Below are 19812 nucleotides of genomic sequence, written 5' to 3'. Positions count from 1 at the left end.
ACATCCTTAGGGGTAGAACAGGATGAGAAATACTGTAATAGAGGGAGTCATAGGTTTGAAGAGAGATCTGGCACCAGTGAGATCTCTAGTGATCTAAAAGGATGACACCAACTGGCAAGATAAGCAATAGTGGAGAAACTATCTTAAATGCCCATTCCTGATAATGAACTTGACGTCTACCTTATATGCCATCCTAAAACCTTCATCCAGTGACTGATGGAAGCAGAGGCAAACACCCACAATTAAACACTGAACTGAACCTATGGAACTCAGTGACAGAGAGAGAGGAGCAATGAGCAAATTGGCAAAGAATGGGCTGGCGAAACCAGCAGAGACAGGTAATTTGAACAAGGGGGAGCTCTTGGACCCCAGACCCACAGCTGGGAGGCCAGCATGGGACTGATCCAGACCCCCTAAGTGTGAGAGTCAGTGAGTAGGCCTGAGCAACCTATGGGGCCCTGGGCAGTGGATCAGTGTTTATCCCTGGCATACCAACGGACTTCATGTGTCCATAACACAAAGAGGGATGATCTCTCAGCCTGGACTCTTAGGGGAGTGCCTGGGCCCTGATCTGAGCGAAATGATAGACTCTGGACATCCCCTATGTGGAAGGAAGTGGGGATAGGATGGGAGGCTGGAGGGGATGGTGGAAAGGTGAGAGAGGAGGGGAGGGAGAGGGAACTGGGATTGACATGTAAAGCAAGCTATTTAAAATTGAAATAATAAAAAAAAAAGTACTCAACATCCTTAGCCATTAGGAAAATGAAAATCAAAACAACCCTGAGATATCATCTTACTCCTGTCAGAGTGGCTAAAATCAAAAACACCAATGACAGCTTATGCTGGAGAGGATGTGGAGAAAGGGGAACACTCATTTACTGCTGGTGGGAGTGCCGACTGGTACAGCAACTTTGGAAATCAGTATGGAGATTCCTCAGGAAAATTGGAATCAGTCTACCACACCAACAATTCCACTCTTAGGCATATACCCAAAAGATGCACATTCATACAACAAGGGTGTCTGTTCCACTATGTTCATAGCAGCATTATTTGTAATACCTAGATCCTGGAAGCAACCTAGATGCCCCTCAACTGAAGAGTGGATAGAGAAAATGTGGTAGAGTACTATTCAGCAGAAAAAAACAATGGAATCTTGAAATTTGCAGGCAATGGATGGCACTAGAAGAAACCATCCTGAGTGAGGTAACCCAGTCACAAAAAGAGAAACATGGTATGTACTCACTCATATATGGATTTTAGACATGAATCAGGGGTGTGCCAGCCTACAATCCCAGTGTCTGTGAGTCTGGGAAACAGGGAGGTTCCCATGAGATATGCATGATACCCCAGAGAAGTGGAATAAGGCAAGATCTCCTGAGCAGATTGGGAACATGGGGGGAAGGGAGAGGGAACCAGGAAAAAGAGAGGAGAATAAGAGGAGGGGAGAAGAAGACATGGGAGAGCAGGAAGGTTGAGTTGGGGTAAGAATAGAGGAGAGTAGGATGAGAGATACCATAAAAATGGAGTCATTATAGGTTTGAGGAGAGAACTGACACTAGTGAGATTTCCAGAGATTTACAAGGATAACAACAACTGGCAACTAAGCAATAGCGGAGAGACTACATTAAATGCCCTTCCCTGATAATAAGATTGAAGACTACCTTATATGCCATCCTAGGACCTTCATCCAGTGACTGATGGAAGCAGAGACAGATACCCACAGCTAAACACTGAACTGATCTCCTGGAACCCAGTGACAGAGAGGGAGATATGATGAGCAAAGGGGTCAAGACTGTGCTGTTGAAACCCACAAAGACAGCTGACCGGACAAGGGGGAGCTCTTGAATCCCAGACTGATGGCTGAGAGGCCAATAGGGGACTGATCCAGACTCCATGAATACAGTGTCAGTGAGGAGGCCTCAGAAAACTCTGTGGCTTTGGGTAGTAGATTAGTGTTCACCATGACATACAAATGAACTTTGGGAGCCCATTCCAAATACAGAGATGCTCTCTCAGCCTGGACACATGGGGAGGACCTAGGTCCTGCCCTGGATGAAATGACAGACTCTGGAGATCCCACCCCCCAAGGAGGGCCTCACCCTCCCTGGGGAATGATGTGGGGACTGTGGGGGGGTGCTGAGGAGGGCTGGTGGAGGGACAAGGGAGGAGGGGAAGGAGAAGGAGCTGGGATTGACATGTGAAGCATGCATGTTTCTAATTTAAATAAAAACATATATTGAGGGAAAAAGGTGGTTTCTTAACAACATTAACATATTACATGCTTCTTTTTTTTAATTTTACAAGGCAGGGTTTCCCCGTGGCTTTGGGGGCTGTCCCGGAGCACACTGTGGAGACCAGGCTGGCCTCGAACTCACGGAGATCCTCCTGCCTCTGCCTCCCGGGAGCTGGGATTAAAGGCGTGCGCCACCAACAAATGGCTAATTCTGTTATGGAAACTTGCCTTAGTTCTAAAAAGTTGCTTATAAATTTTAGTAACTTGTCTAATGTCACAGTAGAATCAGACAGTCTGGGTTCAGACATCAACACTGGCCCTTGCAGCTAAATGACATAAGCAAATGCCTTATGTTCTCTGTGCCTTAGTTTCATCCCTAAAGCCAACTTAATAAAAGTATGTGTACAATTAAAAAACAATGAAATTAGTTGACATATTAGAAAAAATAATGCCTCACAAATAAAAAAATAATAATTATTAGTCAATAATAATTCATTTTATGGCTGTCAAAATTATATAAATACATATAAAGAAACAGAATTTTAAGGTTTTTTTCCAAACATGGTATTAATATATTAATCTGGTTGAGCTGCAGAGATGGATTAGCAGTTAAGAGCACTTTTCCTCTTACAGAGAAGCACCCACCAGCCACTTCAGGTAGTTTACAGCTACCTATGACTCTAGTCCCAAGGGATCTAACACCCTCTTCTGGCCTACACGGACACATATATGTTCATGCACACATAAAAGTAAAATAAAAAATCTTTTTTAAAACAAAAGGAAAATAAATGTACTTTTAACAACCCCCATATTGGAAACAATCATGTAAGAGCTTAAGACTAAGACCTGTCATTTTAGCCCTAGTTGCTATGAAGATCTCTGTGTACATAGCCAGATGACATAAAAGTCTTTTGAGCAGCTCTCGCTAGAATTCATGTAGTAAACAGAACAAATAGTGTGCTACTTCAAAGAAGTGGTGAAGAATATAGAAACAACAAAAATGGGTGGAAACTGATAAGCAGAACATATCACTGAAATTCTAACAATACTTCAGAGAATTTGAAACTTCTCATTAAATAATTCAGAAATACTTGAAATAAAATAGGAAGCAAAATAGCACAGCAATATTACCAAGTTTAAATAGCTGCTTACTAGTGCTTAGGCACTGGGGACTATGCAGCCAAAGAAAGAACCAAATGGACCAAATCTCCTTCTGCACGTCAAAGAATCTAACATAAGTGTATCAGGAAATAGGAATAACTATCACTGCCCACCCCCAGAGTGAGGATGCTTGTATACACACACACACACACACACACACACACACACACACACACACACACACACACACACCACTTTTGAATACATTCAAGTTCTTACCTTCTTCTGCTTCATCCTCTTGGGGTGACATTGGCCCTCCTCCACTAGTAGGAGTGACTGGCTCCTCCTTGTCAGACTCTCTCTGCAGACTCACCACTTCATATATTGCATCTCCAGCGCTGCTATGGCCTTTTCCCTCGGACTGAAAAAAGATAATATATTTAAGTATTAGAAATATAAATGTAAGTGACATAAACCTGGGAGGAGTTAAGGATGGAGGAACAAATATAAATCAATAAGGAATAAATGGTATAATAATGGTTCATTAAAAACAGTTAAAATGAAAAGCATTTATCTAGAGCATATCTGAATTTGAGACATTTTTTTAGAACAATGTCCTTGGCATATTGTAAGTGAATGATTTACCTACCATTTTCCTCGAGTGCTGATATCTGTACATGTTGGTAAGTTTCTAGCATTAACAAATTCAACTTACTAACCATTTTGATACAATTCAATTATTCTTCAACGTATCAAGTTTTAGGACAGGCAGCAAATGATGTTCTTGTGTGTGTGTTTTGTTTTGTTTTATTTTTACTGGCTACCTCATACTGAGAATGAAATAACAGCTAGACTTGCCAACTAATGGCTTGAACTCTATGTGGCCTGTTTTCTTTTCTGAGTCTAGGCTTGGGATCTAAACTTAGGTCTCCATGGTTGCCCAGAAAGCATGCTACCGACTGCACCATGGTGGTACACATCCATAATCCTAGCACTTGGAAAGCAGAGACAGGGGGATCAGGAGTTCAAGTTCAAAGCCAGGCTCAGTTACATGGACCCTGTCTTTAAAAAAAAAAAAGGAGGAATGTTTAAATTAGAACACACTTCTGAATTAAAAGTGAAAACACAGCAGGTCATACTACTGAGTAACATCTAAACAAAGTATTCAGGGAGATTTACTACAATTATGAATACTTATAAAAGATTATCATGGTTACTGTCAAAACATGAAGTGACTCACCTCATGGCACATATGAGGCAAACAAACAGCAACTTAGGAAGGGATGAAGGACAAGATAAATTATATCACCATCTGGGACCAATACTTCAATGCCTAAACCACAGACTAATATCCTTCATAAAATAGACAAAAATCTTAATTAAGCATTAGAAAATCTTGAATATGATTGTGATTCAGTGGCAGAGTACCTGTCTGGGGTGCACAAGGCCCTGGGATCAATTTGTAGCAACATACGACAATTTACCTGCATTAGCAAATCAAGCTCAGCTATTTGCCAGTTTACTAGAGAAAAATTATCAACAGTCTGACTCAGCTATGAATGTTGTTTGCAATAATACTCACCAGTTGACCAAATGAATCCACTGGTGCAATTGCAGCAAGTCTGTTATTAGGATAAACAACCACTTTATAATTACATTTGTTGCCTGGTTCAGAGGAAGAAATTCAAATCTGGTCCCAGAAACCAGGTCAAAAGTTCATAACTGAGGAGGTCATAGGTCACAGTAAGAAAGCTGTTGCAGCTCTTTTGCTAAAGGGACATGATATAGCTGTCAAATTGCTTTCTAAATAACTGTACCTGCAAACTAGTACTACTATCCATCAGATGTGGTAAAGATAGCTTTCTCCTTACTCAGCAGTGACTTCAGACTCTCATTAAGTGTTCAATAAATGACTTTTGAATGCCCAGCCATAAATGGGACAACTATATCATCCATCCAAGGCTCAGAACAACATGGAAGAAGGGACAGAAAAAGTTTAAGAGGGTTAGGGTATGGGATAGAACATTTTCGGGCATGACAACTCACAGCAGCTGTGATTATGTGTACAAGATTGGACCAGAAGCCGGGCGGCGGTGGCGCACGCCTTTAATCCCAGCACTCGGGAGGAAGAGGCAGGCAGATCTCTGTGAGTTCGAGGACAGGCTGGAACGACAGCCTCAAAAACAATACAGAGAAACCCTGTATCGTAAAACCAAAAAGAAAAAAGAAAAAAAAAAGATTGGATCAGAAAACACTCTGTGATAGAAGATCAAGGGATCATGGGGCTCCACACATTCCTAAGGATTTACATGCATTTAAAAACTGATGGGGATGGGGATATACTTTCTTCAATAGTTTAGTCACCAGTGAATTGTTCATATACCTGCAAACAACCCCAAATAAAAAAATGGGGATAGTTGAGAAGAGGAAAAGGATTAATGACAGTAGGAAGAGAACAAGAGAGGATAATGGGGGGATATGATTATGATCAAAATACATTGTGTACATGTATCAAAATGTCATATTGAAACTCACTGTTATATATGTCAATAAATACATATACTGTTAATATTATATAATTATCTACAAGGAATATTAACTATTAATATGATAATTAAATTTTAAAATGCTACCTATACACAAAATATATATTAAGCAAATCTATATTTTTACATATATAAATGTAGCAATTGCAATAAATATATTTTAAATCAAATACATAAAAGTCAAATCACGAATTATATGTAAGAATAAAATGAGCAGACAGGAAGGACTTGAGTCCTGCCACACCCCACTCTTGGCTCACACACACACACATACACACACACACACACACACACACACACACACACACACACACACACACCCCTGCCGTGCTCCATTTCAGGTGAGTTTGGACTCTACTTGTGGAAATCAGTATGGCAAATGATCATAATAGCCAGATCTTGGAAACAACCTAGATGTTCCTCAACTGAAGAATGGATAAAGAAAATATGGTATATTTACACAATGGAGTACTACTCAGCAGTAAGAAACAATAACATCTGCCGGGTGGTGGTGACGCACGCCTTTAATCCCAGCACTCGGGAGGCAGAGGCAGGTGGATTTCTGTGAGTTCGAGACCAAGTCTGGTCTACAGAGCGAGTTCCAGGACAGGCTCCAAAACAATACAGAGAAACTCTGTCTCGAAAAAAAAAAAAAAAGAAAGAAAGAAACAATAACATCCTAAATATGCAGGCAAATGGACAGAACTAGAAAAAAAACATCCTGAGTGAGGTATCCCGCCCTCGGGTGCTAAGAAAACCTTGCTTCACTGCCATAGTTGGCATGGTCAATAAGAATACTTCACCGGGGTACTACTATGACTACTCCAGACATCCTCCCCCTAATGCTGTAACCTCTTTAGATGTCCCTAATCCAGTTCCTGAAAAACATCTCTCTCACCAATGAGAGTCAGGACAGACAAGTCCAGTATGCCTGTACAGACTGAGAAACAATACAGAAAGTCTGTGTTACTAGTCAGAAGATGACATGTGTGTAGGCCTAACCTTTTCAGCTATGTATGCAGCATTCTTCATATCCTTCTCAAGTCCGTCTAGGAGATATATGCCCTGTTCTGCACTATGTGCTATATAGCATGGACCCTAAGAAAATCTTCCTAGGATGGTTTTATTGTTTTTTGTTTGTGCCAGTATCTCAGGTAGCCCAGGCTGGCCTAGAACTTGCTATGTAGCCAAGAATGACCTTAAACTCCTGATCCTCCCTCTTGCATCTACCTCCTGAGTGCTGGGATTATAGGTGTATGGTATCATGCTATGGCTCAAACACATGGCTTCCAGCACACTATCAAGCACTCTACATATTAAGTCATATCCAAATCCACCATATACATAATTTGTATCTCAATCAGAGGGAACTGATCTGATGACATTACTACCAAGAGTTACAATAAGAGAAACTGCCCATAATCCAGAGACATGATAGAGCTACCAAAATCTGAGATGCCTGGGAGTGCTCAAAGCTGCTGGAAAAGCTCCAGAACTGTCAGAGGTTGCTAATCCAGCAATAAGAGCTGCCAAAAGCTTCTGGCAGTCACTGACTCCAACTACTGTGTGTGTGCTTAGAGGTCCTGCCAAGAGCAGCTAGGAAAACTATTAACACCCACCAGCTGCTAAGAGCCTCTGGTCAGGGCTATAATACTACTTTTCCTTCATATGATTTCTAAGTTAAATTGACCCAAACAACCCTCAGCCAATAAGGCAACAATTAGATAGAAATATCAGGAAAATACATGATATTTTAACATTGAACCTACACTTAAGACAGAGCCTTATCAATTAATGCCACCAAGGAGACACTTATTATTTGTTGAATGAATGCATAAACAACCAGACAACACTATGTGGTAGACATTATCTCCACTTTACAGATAAATTAACAGCTCATAAACATAACCAAATGACAGAATAGAGGACTAGTTTCATACCTGGTATCAAATCATTAGTATTTCCATTTATTGTCATGTTATAGTCTAAAAAGTGATGATGAAATCAGCTAAGACCTAGAGTCACCAAAACATAAATTCCTTCAATAACGAAGATGACTGTAAGGAAAAGCCCAGACCTTCTGCTAATGAGTCTTACATTCAGAGGAAATGAAGCCAGCTTCTCATGCCAATGATACTACAAAATCAAAATCGCCAAAGCATGTACTACACCTGAAAAGAAACACACATGCCTTCTGTGTAGAGGCATCCCACCAATCAACAAGACACTTCTCCTTTGCCATAATTCCCCCAGACACACACAAGACAGGCCATCTTGAACTTATAGCCCTTAGTCTCATTGATGGTTAAATTTAAGTTTTATTTTCTTTAGAATATCACACATAAGTGCTATATTGACATCATTTCCATGCATGTCTCTTTTCCCTCCAACTCATAAATATACATTCACACAAGCTACTGAGTACATTTATTGTTGCTTACATATACATGTATTTAGGGCTGACCACTTGGGATTGAACATTACTAGAAAAAAAAGTGCAGTTTTCAGCAATCACTGATTGCTTGGTAAAATTTTTAATTTAAAAACACTCAATACCATAGTATGCCTTCTATTCATTTTTGAAAGAGAGTCTGCTTGGTTTCAATAACACAGCTCAGTGAGGCAGAATATACCTGCAATGACAGCTATTCAGGAGGCATTATAATGCAGGAGAATCACAGTGTGTGAGGCTAGCCTAGATACCTCAGTAAGAGTCACCTATTTCAAAATATTAAAAAGACTAAAAATTAAGCAGCAAAGTCACCAATATATGCATTATCTTAAATGCGAACACAGGTTCTACTCTCAAATTCTACAATGCTTATTAAAAACAACATATATTTCCTCAAAGGAGCTCTTTTATCGCCCATGCCATTTTACTGCTGTGGTTCCCTACATCTAAAACACCACACATAGCACTGGACATTCTTTTCACTTGGCATGTATTATATGTATAGCTATACATGCTGTCTATATATTTCCTTATTAATAGAAAGGACATCCAGTGGAGTGTGCGAGTTTAATTTAAACACTATACCATTATTGCAGACACTATACCACAGCTATCAAAAGTAACATGTCCTTCAGATAATCTGACTGTGACAGCCACTGAATTATCTTCACTGAAGCTCCTGATTAATAATCCCAATGTCAAAAAGGCCTTCAGTAATACTATCAACCCACACTCTGACTTTAAAGTGAGGAAACTGCGTTAGAGAGAGAGGGATTCCTGCCAGGGCTTAGTTTTTACTGTCTATGGTGGAGCAGTCCATCTGACACACTTATTTTGTATATAAGTTCTAAATGCTTACATCATCTGTTTAAATCCAAAACCATGACATCTAACAATACATATAAATAAGGGGTGCAGTCAGTATAAAATTCAGAATATCGCTTCAGAACAGATGTTCCAATAAATAAATGCAATTCGTTTATTATTAGAGTTGAAACTCTCCACAATAAGCAGCAATGTTTTTCAGAACATTTGTTCAACATGACATCATATATGCTATTATTCAAACCTTACTAATTTTAATTATGAAATGACAAGCTAGAGCTGAAATAGTGACTAATGTCTATAATCTCAACATTTTGGAGGCTGAGGCAGAAGGACTGCCATCAACTGTGAGGCCAATCTGGGCTACAAAATGAGTTCCAGGTCAGATGGAGCTATAGAGTGAAAATCTATAGGAAGAGATAGAGGCAGAGACGGGGAGCAATCCTCATCTATTTTATATATGTTATCCTGTTATCAGTGTTATTTCATAGATGACTATCACGGATAACACTGCTATTACTTTAAAGTTAATATCATATGACCATTTCTTTTAGAACACTGGTTTTTGTGTTTTCTGTTTATTTTTGCTTAATTTTGTCTTATGTACCTCAGACTGTTTCTTGTAATTTATCACATATTCCCAGAATAAGAAAGAAATCAAAAGCCACCCACCTTTTCAGAGCTGCTACTAGCTCAGCTGACTTTTTAAGAATTAAACTATTTTATAGAAACCTTACAAAATCACTCAAATCACCTATCTTTCAGGCAGACTGTATTCTCAAAACCAATTAATTCGCTGAAGTGAATGCTGCATTTTCCAAGTTTTCCAAGTTCCTATCTCTATATGCCTATTCTTTCACGCCTACAAACAAGTCTACTTCCATCAATTCCACTGCATTTCACAGTGCTTGTTTACTATGTCCAAAGCTTTGGACTCAAATCTCCATCTTCACATAAAACTAGATGTGATATCACACACCTGCAACCCCAGTATTTGTAAGACAGGCAGAAGGATCAAAAATCTAAGGACATCTTCATCTATATAGTAAGTTTGAGGCCAGAATAATCTCCCAAATCTTACCTAAAAATCAAAAACAAACTAAAAGCACTTCTATACATCTGACACTAGGAAAAGTATCAGTCATTTTTATAGAAAGCAAAACAGATTTCCTAATGTTGAACAATGTATTAGGATCTGGTGAGAGAGTTCAGTTGGTAAACTGCTGACATGAAACTGTTAGGACCTTGGTCTGACCTCCAGCACCCACATTAAAAAGGTGGGCAGGACACAGTAATCTCAGTGCTGTCCAGATGGAGAATGCTAGCCAACCAGCCTACTGAATCGGCAAGCTCCAAATTCAGCTTGTAACTGTCTCAAAATTGGAGTATAGTATAAGTACCTAAAGGCAACACCTGAATTTGACCTCTGGCTTCAGCATACACATAATATGTATACCCCACATGCATGAACATGCACCTTGTCAACAAAATATTGAACAAGCAATAAGAGAGGCAAAATTCCATCGTTAAACATTTATATTACTCCCTTGCTCGTATATTCAAATAGACTTTCTGTCATACACTCTTTTAGAAGTAATAAGCCTACTGGGTCATTTGTTACTGAAATAATCCACTTGTTAGAGAGGGGATAGAGGAGACTGTATCTCTGTTATAGGTCACTTAGTAGTGTTTTCTTAAACTCAAAAACAGAAAGAAGAAAAAAGGGTAATAGAAGATGAAGGGAAAAAACAGATAAAATAATGTGTGTGTGTGTGTGTGTGTGTGTGTGTGTGTGTGTGTGTGTGTAAAGCAAAATGGAGATTATAGAAGCCTTTAGAGATGTAACAAGAGACACTGAAGTCTTACACATGGTCACTATGGAAAATCCTAATTGTAACTCTCCCTGGAAAAAGCCTTCCTTACTGTGGAGGGGGGAGAGGGCCTGCATGGGTCTAAGCCAGATGGGGTCCCCAGCCATGAGAGAAGTGGACTGATAAGCAAAGTGAGAAACTTATATGGGTTACATAATATTGCAAATAGGGATCACTGTTAGATATACTTGCATTTTTTTAATTTTAACTTTATAATCATAGAATGTTTCTGTATCTGTTTATTTTGGGGAGACGCTGTTGGGTTTTTGTTATTTGTTTTTTGTTGTTGTTGTTTTGTTTGGGGGGTTAGTGTTTCAAGTAATTGTAGATTAGGGCAGAAAATTTTGTTTTTTACTGAACAGTATTTCTACTAAATATAATACTTTATAGGTACTTGAATTCAGATTTATTTAGACACATAATAACTTGTACATTACCTAAATGTGAAGTTTTCATCCCACTGATTGACTTCAAATACCACTTGATTTTTCTAAAGGAATTTCACTGCTTTTATTGTGATGTAAGGGGGTATATTTACATTGTATTTGCATTAAAAATAAAAGGTGGGTGGACTAGGGATATAACACAGTTGGTAGGTAGAGGTCTTGGTTTGAGCTGTAGCAATGCACAGTTTCTGGTGGCATACATCTATAATCCTAGAGCGTGGGACACAGAGAAAAGCTAAAGATCATCCTTAGCTACTTAATCAGTGTGAAGTCACTTAGGTACATAAGATCCTATCAAATAAGAAAAAAAGAGAAGGAAAGAAAATAAAGAAAAGAGATTGAGAGGAAACAATGCTACTACACAAAGAACAAAAACATCCTACCTGCTTCAACCTCATGAAGAAAGTCTCTGTAAAAGTCTTTCTACTGAAATACCAAAATCTTTCATTTGCAGGGTATACACGAACTACTGTCTCCAGGAGAAAGCGAACTGGCTCCACCACCTCTGTGACTACCATGTCCACTGCCACAGTCATGTACACCCTTTTATCTGCAACAGAAAATTTCTGGGGTTTATTATTTCTTGATTAGTAAAGAAAACAAAATCTCCTGGCTTATACAAGAATTTCAGTTCTAGACAAGCATATTACCTTCTATATATTCATTATTAAATATTTTCTAACTATTCACTAAATAAGTAATCAAATATTCCAAGAATGTTTCTCAATCATTGTTAATTCTATCATAAGCAAGAATCTAAATATCCTGACAGATGTCTTTTTCCATTTTCTAAATCAAATCCTTAATACAAAAAAATAAAGACTGTGGAGAAATTGAGAAATGCCCTGGGTTGAATTCCCAGCAACAATAACAATAACGTGTGGTGGGAGTGTCAAATCGTACAGCCACTCTGGAAATCAATATGGAGATTCCTCAGGAAAATGGGTCTGAGTCTACCACAAGACCCAACAATTCCACTTTTAAGCATATACCCAAAAGAGGCACATTCATGCAACAAGGACATCTGTTCCACTATGTTCATAGTCACATTATTTGTAATAGCCAGAACCTGGAAGCAACATAGATGCCCCTCAACTGAAGAGTGGATAGAGAAAATGTCCTACGTTTACACAATGAAGTACTATTCAGCAGAAAAAAACAATGGAATCTTGAAATTTGCAGGCAAATGGGTGGCACTAGAAGAAACCATCCTGAGTGAGGTAACCCAGTCACAAAAAGAGAAACATGGTATGTACTCATTCATTTATGGATTTTAGACATGAAACAGGGGAGTGCCAGCATACAATCCCATTGCCATAGAGTCTGGGAAACAGAACCTTCATCCAGTGACTGATGAAAGCAGAGGCAGATACCCACAGATAAACACTGAACTGAACTCCTGGAATCCAGTGTTAGAAAGGGAGAACTGATGGGCAAAGGAGTTAAGACTGGGCTGGTGTAACCCACAGAAACAGTTGACCTGAACAAGGGGGAGCGCTTGGACCCCAGATTGATGGCTGTGTGTAAAGCATGTGACTTCCCCAGACCCCCTGAATCTGGGTGTCAGTGAGGAGGCCTAGGTAATCTATGGGGCCTTGGGTAGTATTTATTCCTGGCACACAAATAGACTTTGAGTGCCCATCCCACAACAAGGGATGTTCTCTCAGCCTGGACTCTTGGGAGAGGGCTTAGACCTGCTCTGGATGACATGACAGACTCATGGAGGGCCTCACTCTACCTGAGGATCAGAGTGGAGATTGGGTAGGAAACTGGGGGACCTGGTGGGGAGGGTAGGAGAGGAGGGGAGGGAAAGGGAGCTGGGATTGACATGTGAAACAAACTTGTTTCTAACTTAAATTTAAAAAGGTGGGGGGGAAGCCTAGTAAAGGAAGACAGTGAGTAAAAGTAAGCATAGCGTTGGACTTAAGCATAGTCACTGTAGATATCTAGCTACATTTAATATTTTGATAGACTTAAGGGAAACACTTCATTCTACCACCTTTGTAGGTGCTAGGTACTGCTGATCCCTGGTCCAGTAAAGACCACTATTGAGATATGGAAGGAATCCATTATACCTTATTCACTTGCCCTGAGCATAAGGGAGCAGAGGAATAAATTAAGGAGTGAGGATATACTAGAACACCTAAGAAGAGTTATAGAGATTACAGAGGCATGAGATTTGATGGACTACAGCCTATGGCTTCAATTTAAATAAGCATCAGTACTATCTAAAAGTGTAACAAAACAAGATTACCCACAATAAAATTATAAAGTGATAAAAATATTTTAAGAACAGTCACCTTTTGGGGTTTCTTCATTAAGTGCCAGAAATATTGGTGCATTGGGGTTCCACATGCCTGTGATGACATAAGCTCTGCCATCATAGCTCTTTCCCATGGATTCCTATAAATTTCAAACAGGAATCATGGATATTACTATGGACAAGAAAAATTATCACACTTTAAAATTATACCCTTAATCATTTTAATTTATTAAAATGTGTATCTACACTCAAATAGGGGCTTACATTTTACTGCATATTTTCCCCTACAAAAGCATTTGAGTATTATTATATTCTAGATATCTTCAAACACAGGTACAATATAAACACACATACTTCATGCATGAAAAGAGGCATAAGCATTCATGCTGAGTCACAAAAACTTAGTTATAAAGGTATATTAAATGTGATCTTTTGCTTGCTGTCAAAATATCTTATATAAATGTTCACAATATAAAATTACATGCACTAAGTTTAATTCCCACTACCAAACACACACACACACACACACACACACACACAAAATTATCTACAGAAAGACTCACCTACAGATGGGGAAAGTGGTAATGTTACTTTACTATATGGCAACTATATTCAAACTTCAAACTTATTACTTTATAGTATCTATAATTCAATAAGAAATCAGAGCAGAGAGACTGTTGATAATCAACAAATATAGTTTTATCTCTCTTCATCTTTTCTCTTCTTCCAACACTCTCACTCCCTCTTCCCCAATCTGACTCTCTTCACACCTCTCTTTCCTTCTTCCTGTCTTCCACCAATTTACTTTTTTCTGTGCTCTCCTTATCTCCTCCATTTTAATGTTTTTATACTTACCCAGCTCTTGACTATTGAAAGCAAGACCATTAATGAGTTTTTCATTATGTTTCAGAGAAGGCAAGACAAAATGGCACCTCATGGAAGAACACCACAGAAGTGTGGTAACATATGCAAATACAAATGAATGCTATCTACAGAACTTTCCATTTTTATATTTCCTTATATTATGAACAATAAAAACAGAAACTGATCAAAACAAAGGAAACTTTTTTCATTCCTCACAGACATTTCCCTGAATTCCTATAAAACTGTGTCAGTCACTTGATTATTATATTCTTCTAGCATGTAGCTATCAATTTGATAGGAAAATTGTATAAGGCCAATAATCCTTCATATCAGAGATGAAGTAAATGAAGGACATTTGTAAAAGAATTCTTACCCACTACACAAGTTCACCCTAAATACATAAGTTCATTCTCCCTCTCCTTCATATATCACCTCTTTCTCCTCTCTCTGTCTCTCTCTGTCTCTCTCTGTCTCTCTCTGTCTCTGTCTCTCTGTCTCTCTCTCTCTTTCTCTCTCTCTCTTTCTCTTTCTCTCTCTCTCTCTCTCTCTCTCTCTCTCTCTCTCTCTCTCTCTCTCTCTCCTCTCTCTCCTCTAGCTCTTCACTATCTACACTAACTAGTCCCCATTCAGAATAGGAATAAGCTTCTTACCTAAAAGATGCAATCTATTTCTGTATGTTTGAATATTCGCTGTACTTAAGTATAGAAAAAATGAACTAGAATAATCACAATCTTCCTTTCAACTAACAAACACAGAAATTAGGCAGTTAGCCATGGAAGCTTAAAGATTTCAGTAAGAACTGAAGCTGTGATGAGCCACATATAAAGTAGCAAAAAAAAAAACTATGAAGTGAAAATATAAATAACAGCTTTAGGCATACTAGGAAACTGTTAAAAGAGATGAGAGAAATGAAGAAAATAGACACTAAAAACCAGTTTTAAACCAGGTGTGCTTGTGCAGAACTACAACCCCAGTCAGTACTCAAAAGCCAAGGAGGGATTCTGAGTTACAGCCAAGCTTTGGCTACACAGCAAGTTGCTCTTAAAACAACAAAAACCTTGAAAATTATATATCATCCAGACTTTTTAAAAGCAGAGGTAGATGAAAGGAAGAGAAGGAGAAAAGGAGAAGCAAAGAGAATGAGATCCACAAAACTAAGATGGCATGGGGGTAGCACTCTATCACACATTCAGGTGAGCTGCTTCAGGGAACTTTACCTTCATGTTTTCCACAGACAACACATTCCAAGTATATGGGATTACAATATAAAATGTGTCCTTTTAATATAGTCATTATACTAAATTAATATGATACATTATAAAGATACAGTCTGGAGCATCTCTAATAAATTGTGGTTCAACTCCATGGAACCTAGATTTACTGAGTTTTCTGTTTTTTGTGGCATTTTGCTGTTAGGTTTTTTCTGAATTATCAACAGCTATGGTTAGAATCACTTACTTCCTACAACTTCTCTGACCAAAAATTCTCACTATTAGCAGAATATTGATTGAGTCTCTGTTACCTGTACTCTTTAGTCCTCAAAAATAACTAAAATTTTGTTGAATGGAATTGTGTGTGTGTGTGTACATATATACAAATACAAAAGAAACTATGTGTTTATGATCTTATTCTGCTACATTAACAGGACTTAGAATCACCTGGGAGACAAGCTTCTGGATGTATCTGTAAAGAGGATTCCAAAGAAACTAAAGTGACAAACACCACTCTGAACATGTGAGACATATTCTATGCCCCAGAGGTCAGGACTGGATGGAAGACAGAGGAACAATGCCAGCATATCCTCCCTTTAATTTCTGTTCTTCCCAGATGTGAGGAATACCACCTGAATGTTATTTCCACCTTGAACTCTATCTATCATGCCTTCCCTGTTATGAAAGACTGTACCATCTTTAACTATGAGATCAATAAATCCTTCTTCCCTTTCATTGCTTTCCATCTTGTATTCTGTCATAGCAGCGAGAAAAGTAACAAATAAAGTGTCATTTCTAAAATAAAGTGAATTTTCCTTTTGTGAAGATCATAAACCACAACAATAGGTTTAATAAATTATAAAAGTCTCAATTCCCCTGTCTTGAAAAACCAAAAAAAAAGTCTCAATTCACCTTACTAGAAAATATAAATATGGAAGAAAAGTCATTAATACTTAGAAATTGTTCAACACACCCAAGTGGTAAGTACCACTATTGCATCATTGGGAGTATCTTGCTGGTTGGGTTATTGCTATAGTTTGTCAGTTCAGCAGCTGGGTAGGACTACAGATTACATTTCTCCTCTGTCATATTGCATATTTGAACTTAAGGCCCACCTAATGCAAGAGAATTCATGCCTGGTACCATAAACTTAGTCATGTACCCATGAATGGAGAAGTCACAGATCCTGAAGGATAAATTATTACTATCATTTTTTAAATCAATATAACTTCTAGTGGTATTCTAAGCATCCATTGTTATACCTACAGATAAGTGTTACTCTTAATACTCATTAAAGGAGCTTCTTTTTGCAGCAAATAACCACAACTGGTCAAAAATGCGGGGAATAAATGGCCATGGGATGACCAGCCCCAAATGGGAAATCTATAAAACAACCCCTATGCTTAAAGCTCAGAGAATATCAGGGGAAATGGAGAGAAAAGATTCTAAGAGCCAGAGGACCAATGGGAATGAAAACTCAACACTATGGTTGCCTAAAAAAGACTTTAACAATGACCACACCACATGCAATTGAAGTTGTAGGAAATTTCATACGGTCCTACCCCTAGATGAAGAACAATGAGCAGTCAATGTTTGCTATGAGAGAGAAAAGTCACTATTTTCCAGGGATAAACCTCCTGAACTGTTATCAAATATCAAGTGATCATCGCTAAATATATGTATACACCAACACTAATGTAACACTAAACAACTCAGGAAGCTGTGAATATATACATGTGTGTTTGTATGTATGTAACAGTAACAATTACATAAGAAATCATGAATTCAAGAAAGAGTGGGAGAAAGGAGAGCAAGGGGGTATAAATTACATAAACGTAGTTTACTCAAGTATAAAAATCTAAAAATAAATTTTAATCATAAAAAATTGTTCACTATGAAAAAAAGATTTCACAAACTGTTAAATGTAATTTGCATGCCTCTCAAAGTCTGCTTATATAAACAAAGTGACAGAAAATTTGTTTTCAGTTTCACATGACATTTGGGTATTTTATAGGAGCAAAAATATTAACATCTTACTCAAAAGAGCAAAACCAAAAGTATTCGGCCAAAGTTGTAAAAAGTATAACTTGTGCTTACTACAAAGAATAACTTGTCGAAGAGAGGGATCAATACTGGACTTGTTTAACCCACAGAAACAGCTGACCTGAACAAGGGGGAGCTCTTGAACCCCAGACTAATGGCTAGGAATCCAGCACGGAACTGATCCAGACCCCCTGAATGTGGATGTCAGTGAGGAGGCCTAGGCAAAGCCAATCTGTAGGGCCTTGGGTAGTAGATCAGTATTTATCCCTGGCATACAAATGGTCTTTGGGTGCCCATCCCACATTGAGAGATGCTCTCTCAGCCTGGACTCTTGTGGGAGGGCCTAGGCCCTGCCCGGGATGAAATGACAGACTATGGAGACCCTCAACAGAGGGCCTCACCCTCCCTGGGGAAAGGAATGGGGATTGGGGGAGGAGGGCAGGGGATTGGTGGGAGGGCATGAGAGGAGGGGAGGGAGAGGGAGCTGGGATTGACATGTGAAGCAACCTTGTTTCTAATTTAAATTTAAAAATAAAAAAGACAAAAAAAACAAAGAATAACTTGTCAATAACCAGAACCACCTCCTCAGTTTCAATATACGGTACTGAGTTCCTTGTTACTAGCCAGAACCTAGTCAAAGGTCAGCGACAACTTACTAAGATATTATCAAGATCAACAACACCAGATAACAGTAAATCACTACTATTGTTAATTAAAAATGCGAAGCCCAGCTCTCCCAGCTGTGCAGGTCCACTTCTCTTTCCAGGAAAATAAATACTATAAAAGCCTTGGAGGTGGCTAGGGGGCCTCAAAAGTTCAAATCAGCTTTATATAACTCTATAACCTGTTTTTAGGTTTTATGAGGAAAATCTTTAACGATGATTCATCTTAATCCTTTAGATTCTGAAACACCATAACTAGACCTAGTATCTTAATACCTTTTTTTTTTTTTCAAGACAGGGTTTCTCTGTGGCTTTGAAGACTGTCCTAGCTCTTTCTGGAACTCACAGAGATCCGCCTGCCTCTGCCTCCCAAGTGCTGGGATTAAAGGCGTATCCCACCACCACCCAGCCTTAATACTTTTTCTAATGCTTCAGTACTCTCAAAATGATCCCATCATGAAATTCTCATGGCTCCAAAATACTATAGTTTGCTTTAGGAAAACCAACATTCATTACTGATATGTTGTAGAGAAGGGTAAAGAAGAGATGGATCAATAACTAATTTATGCTTACACGTTCGATGTAACTGGTTGTCCTTGCCTGACTGATCTAAGCAGTACTTCCTCTCTATGTCCATGGCAAATGTGGCGCTTTGGAAGAAAATGGCCCCCAAAGAGAGTGGTTCTATTAGGAGGTGTGGCTTTGTTGGAGTATGTATGGTCTTCTTGGAGGAAGTGTGTCACTGTGGAGGTGGACTTTAAGGTCTCATATATGCTCAAGCCACGCCCAGTGAGACAGATCACTTACTATTGCCTGCTCTTTCTCCAGCTCCACGTCTGCCTTTATGCTGCCTTGCTTCCTGCCATGATAATAACAGACTAAACCTCAGAACTATAAGCCACTCAAATTAAATGTTTTTCTTTGTAAGAGTTGCCATAGTCATGGTGTCTCTTCACAGCAATAGAAACCCTAACTAAGATAGCACACTATACACTTGAAAAAGCATTTAACCCACTGCTGCAAATACACACTTAAAGATCTGATTCCATCACAAGACTAGAAGCCCATGGCTACTAAGAGCTATATTTTACACAAATCTAAAATCCCAATACTTCATACAATATTTAGCATACAAATAGATGCCCAAATTTTTGAACAAAGCATTCCAGTATTGCTAGAAAATTAATGCTGATATAATTACCATGAAATAATTACAGGAAAAGCTTTCCACTGTAATACTTAAATTTGTGAGACACAGTTGAAAGGAAATATATAAAAATATATAGAATATATAA

General features: G+C 38.6%; 1 protein-coding gene across 2 annotated transcripts in view; it reads right to left on the bottom strand.

Moving 5' to 3' along the window:
- Rabgap1l (RAB GTPase activating protein 1 like) overlaps positions 1-19812 on the bottom strand; it is a 508921-nt gene that overhangs the window by 404726 nt on the left and 84383 nt on the right. For both annotated transcript variants that reach the window (XM_040737898.1, XM_040737899.1), the window contains exons 9-11: positions 13775-13877; positions 11858-12024; positions 3614-3755 (exon numbers count right to left, since the gene is read on the bottom strand). In XM_040737898.1, coding sequence (XP_040593832.1) covers positions 3614-3755; positions 11858-12024; positions 13775-13877 — 412 coding nt within the window. The remainder of the gene's footprint in view (positions 1-3613; positions 3756-11857; positions 12025-13774; positions 13878-19812) is intronic.

The sequence above is a fragment of the Mesocricetus auratus genome, unplaced genomic scaffold, assembly GCF_017639785.1.
Source record: "Mesocricetus auratus isolate SY011 unplaced genomic scaffold, BCM_Maur_2.0 Super-Scaffold_100676, whole genome shotgun sequence".
Classification (NCBI taxonomy): Eukaryota; Metazoa; Chordata; class Mammalia; order Rodentia; family Cricetidae; genus Mesocricetus; species Mesocricetus auratus.
Note: the sequence above shows the minus strand (reverse complement) of the source record. Positions and strands in the feature narration are given on the sequence as shown.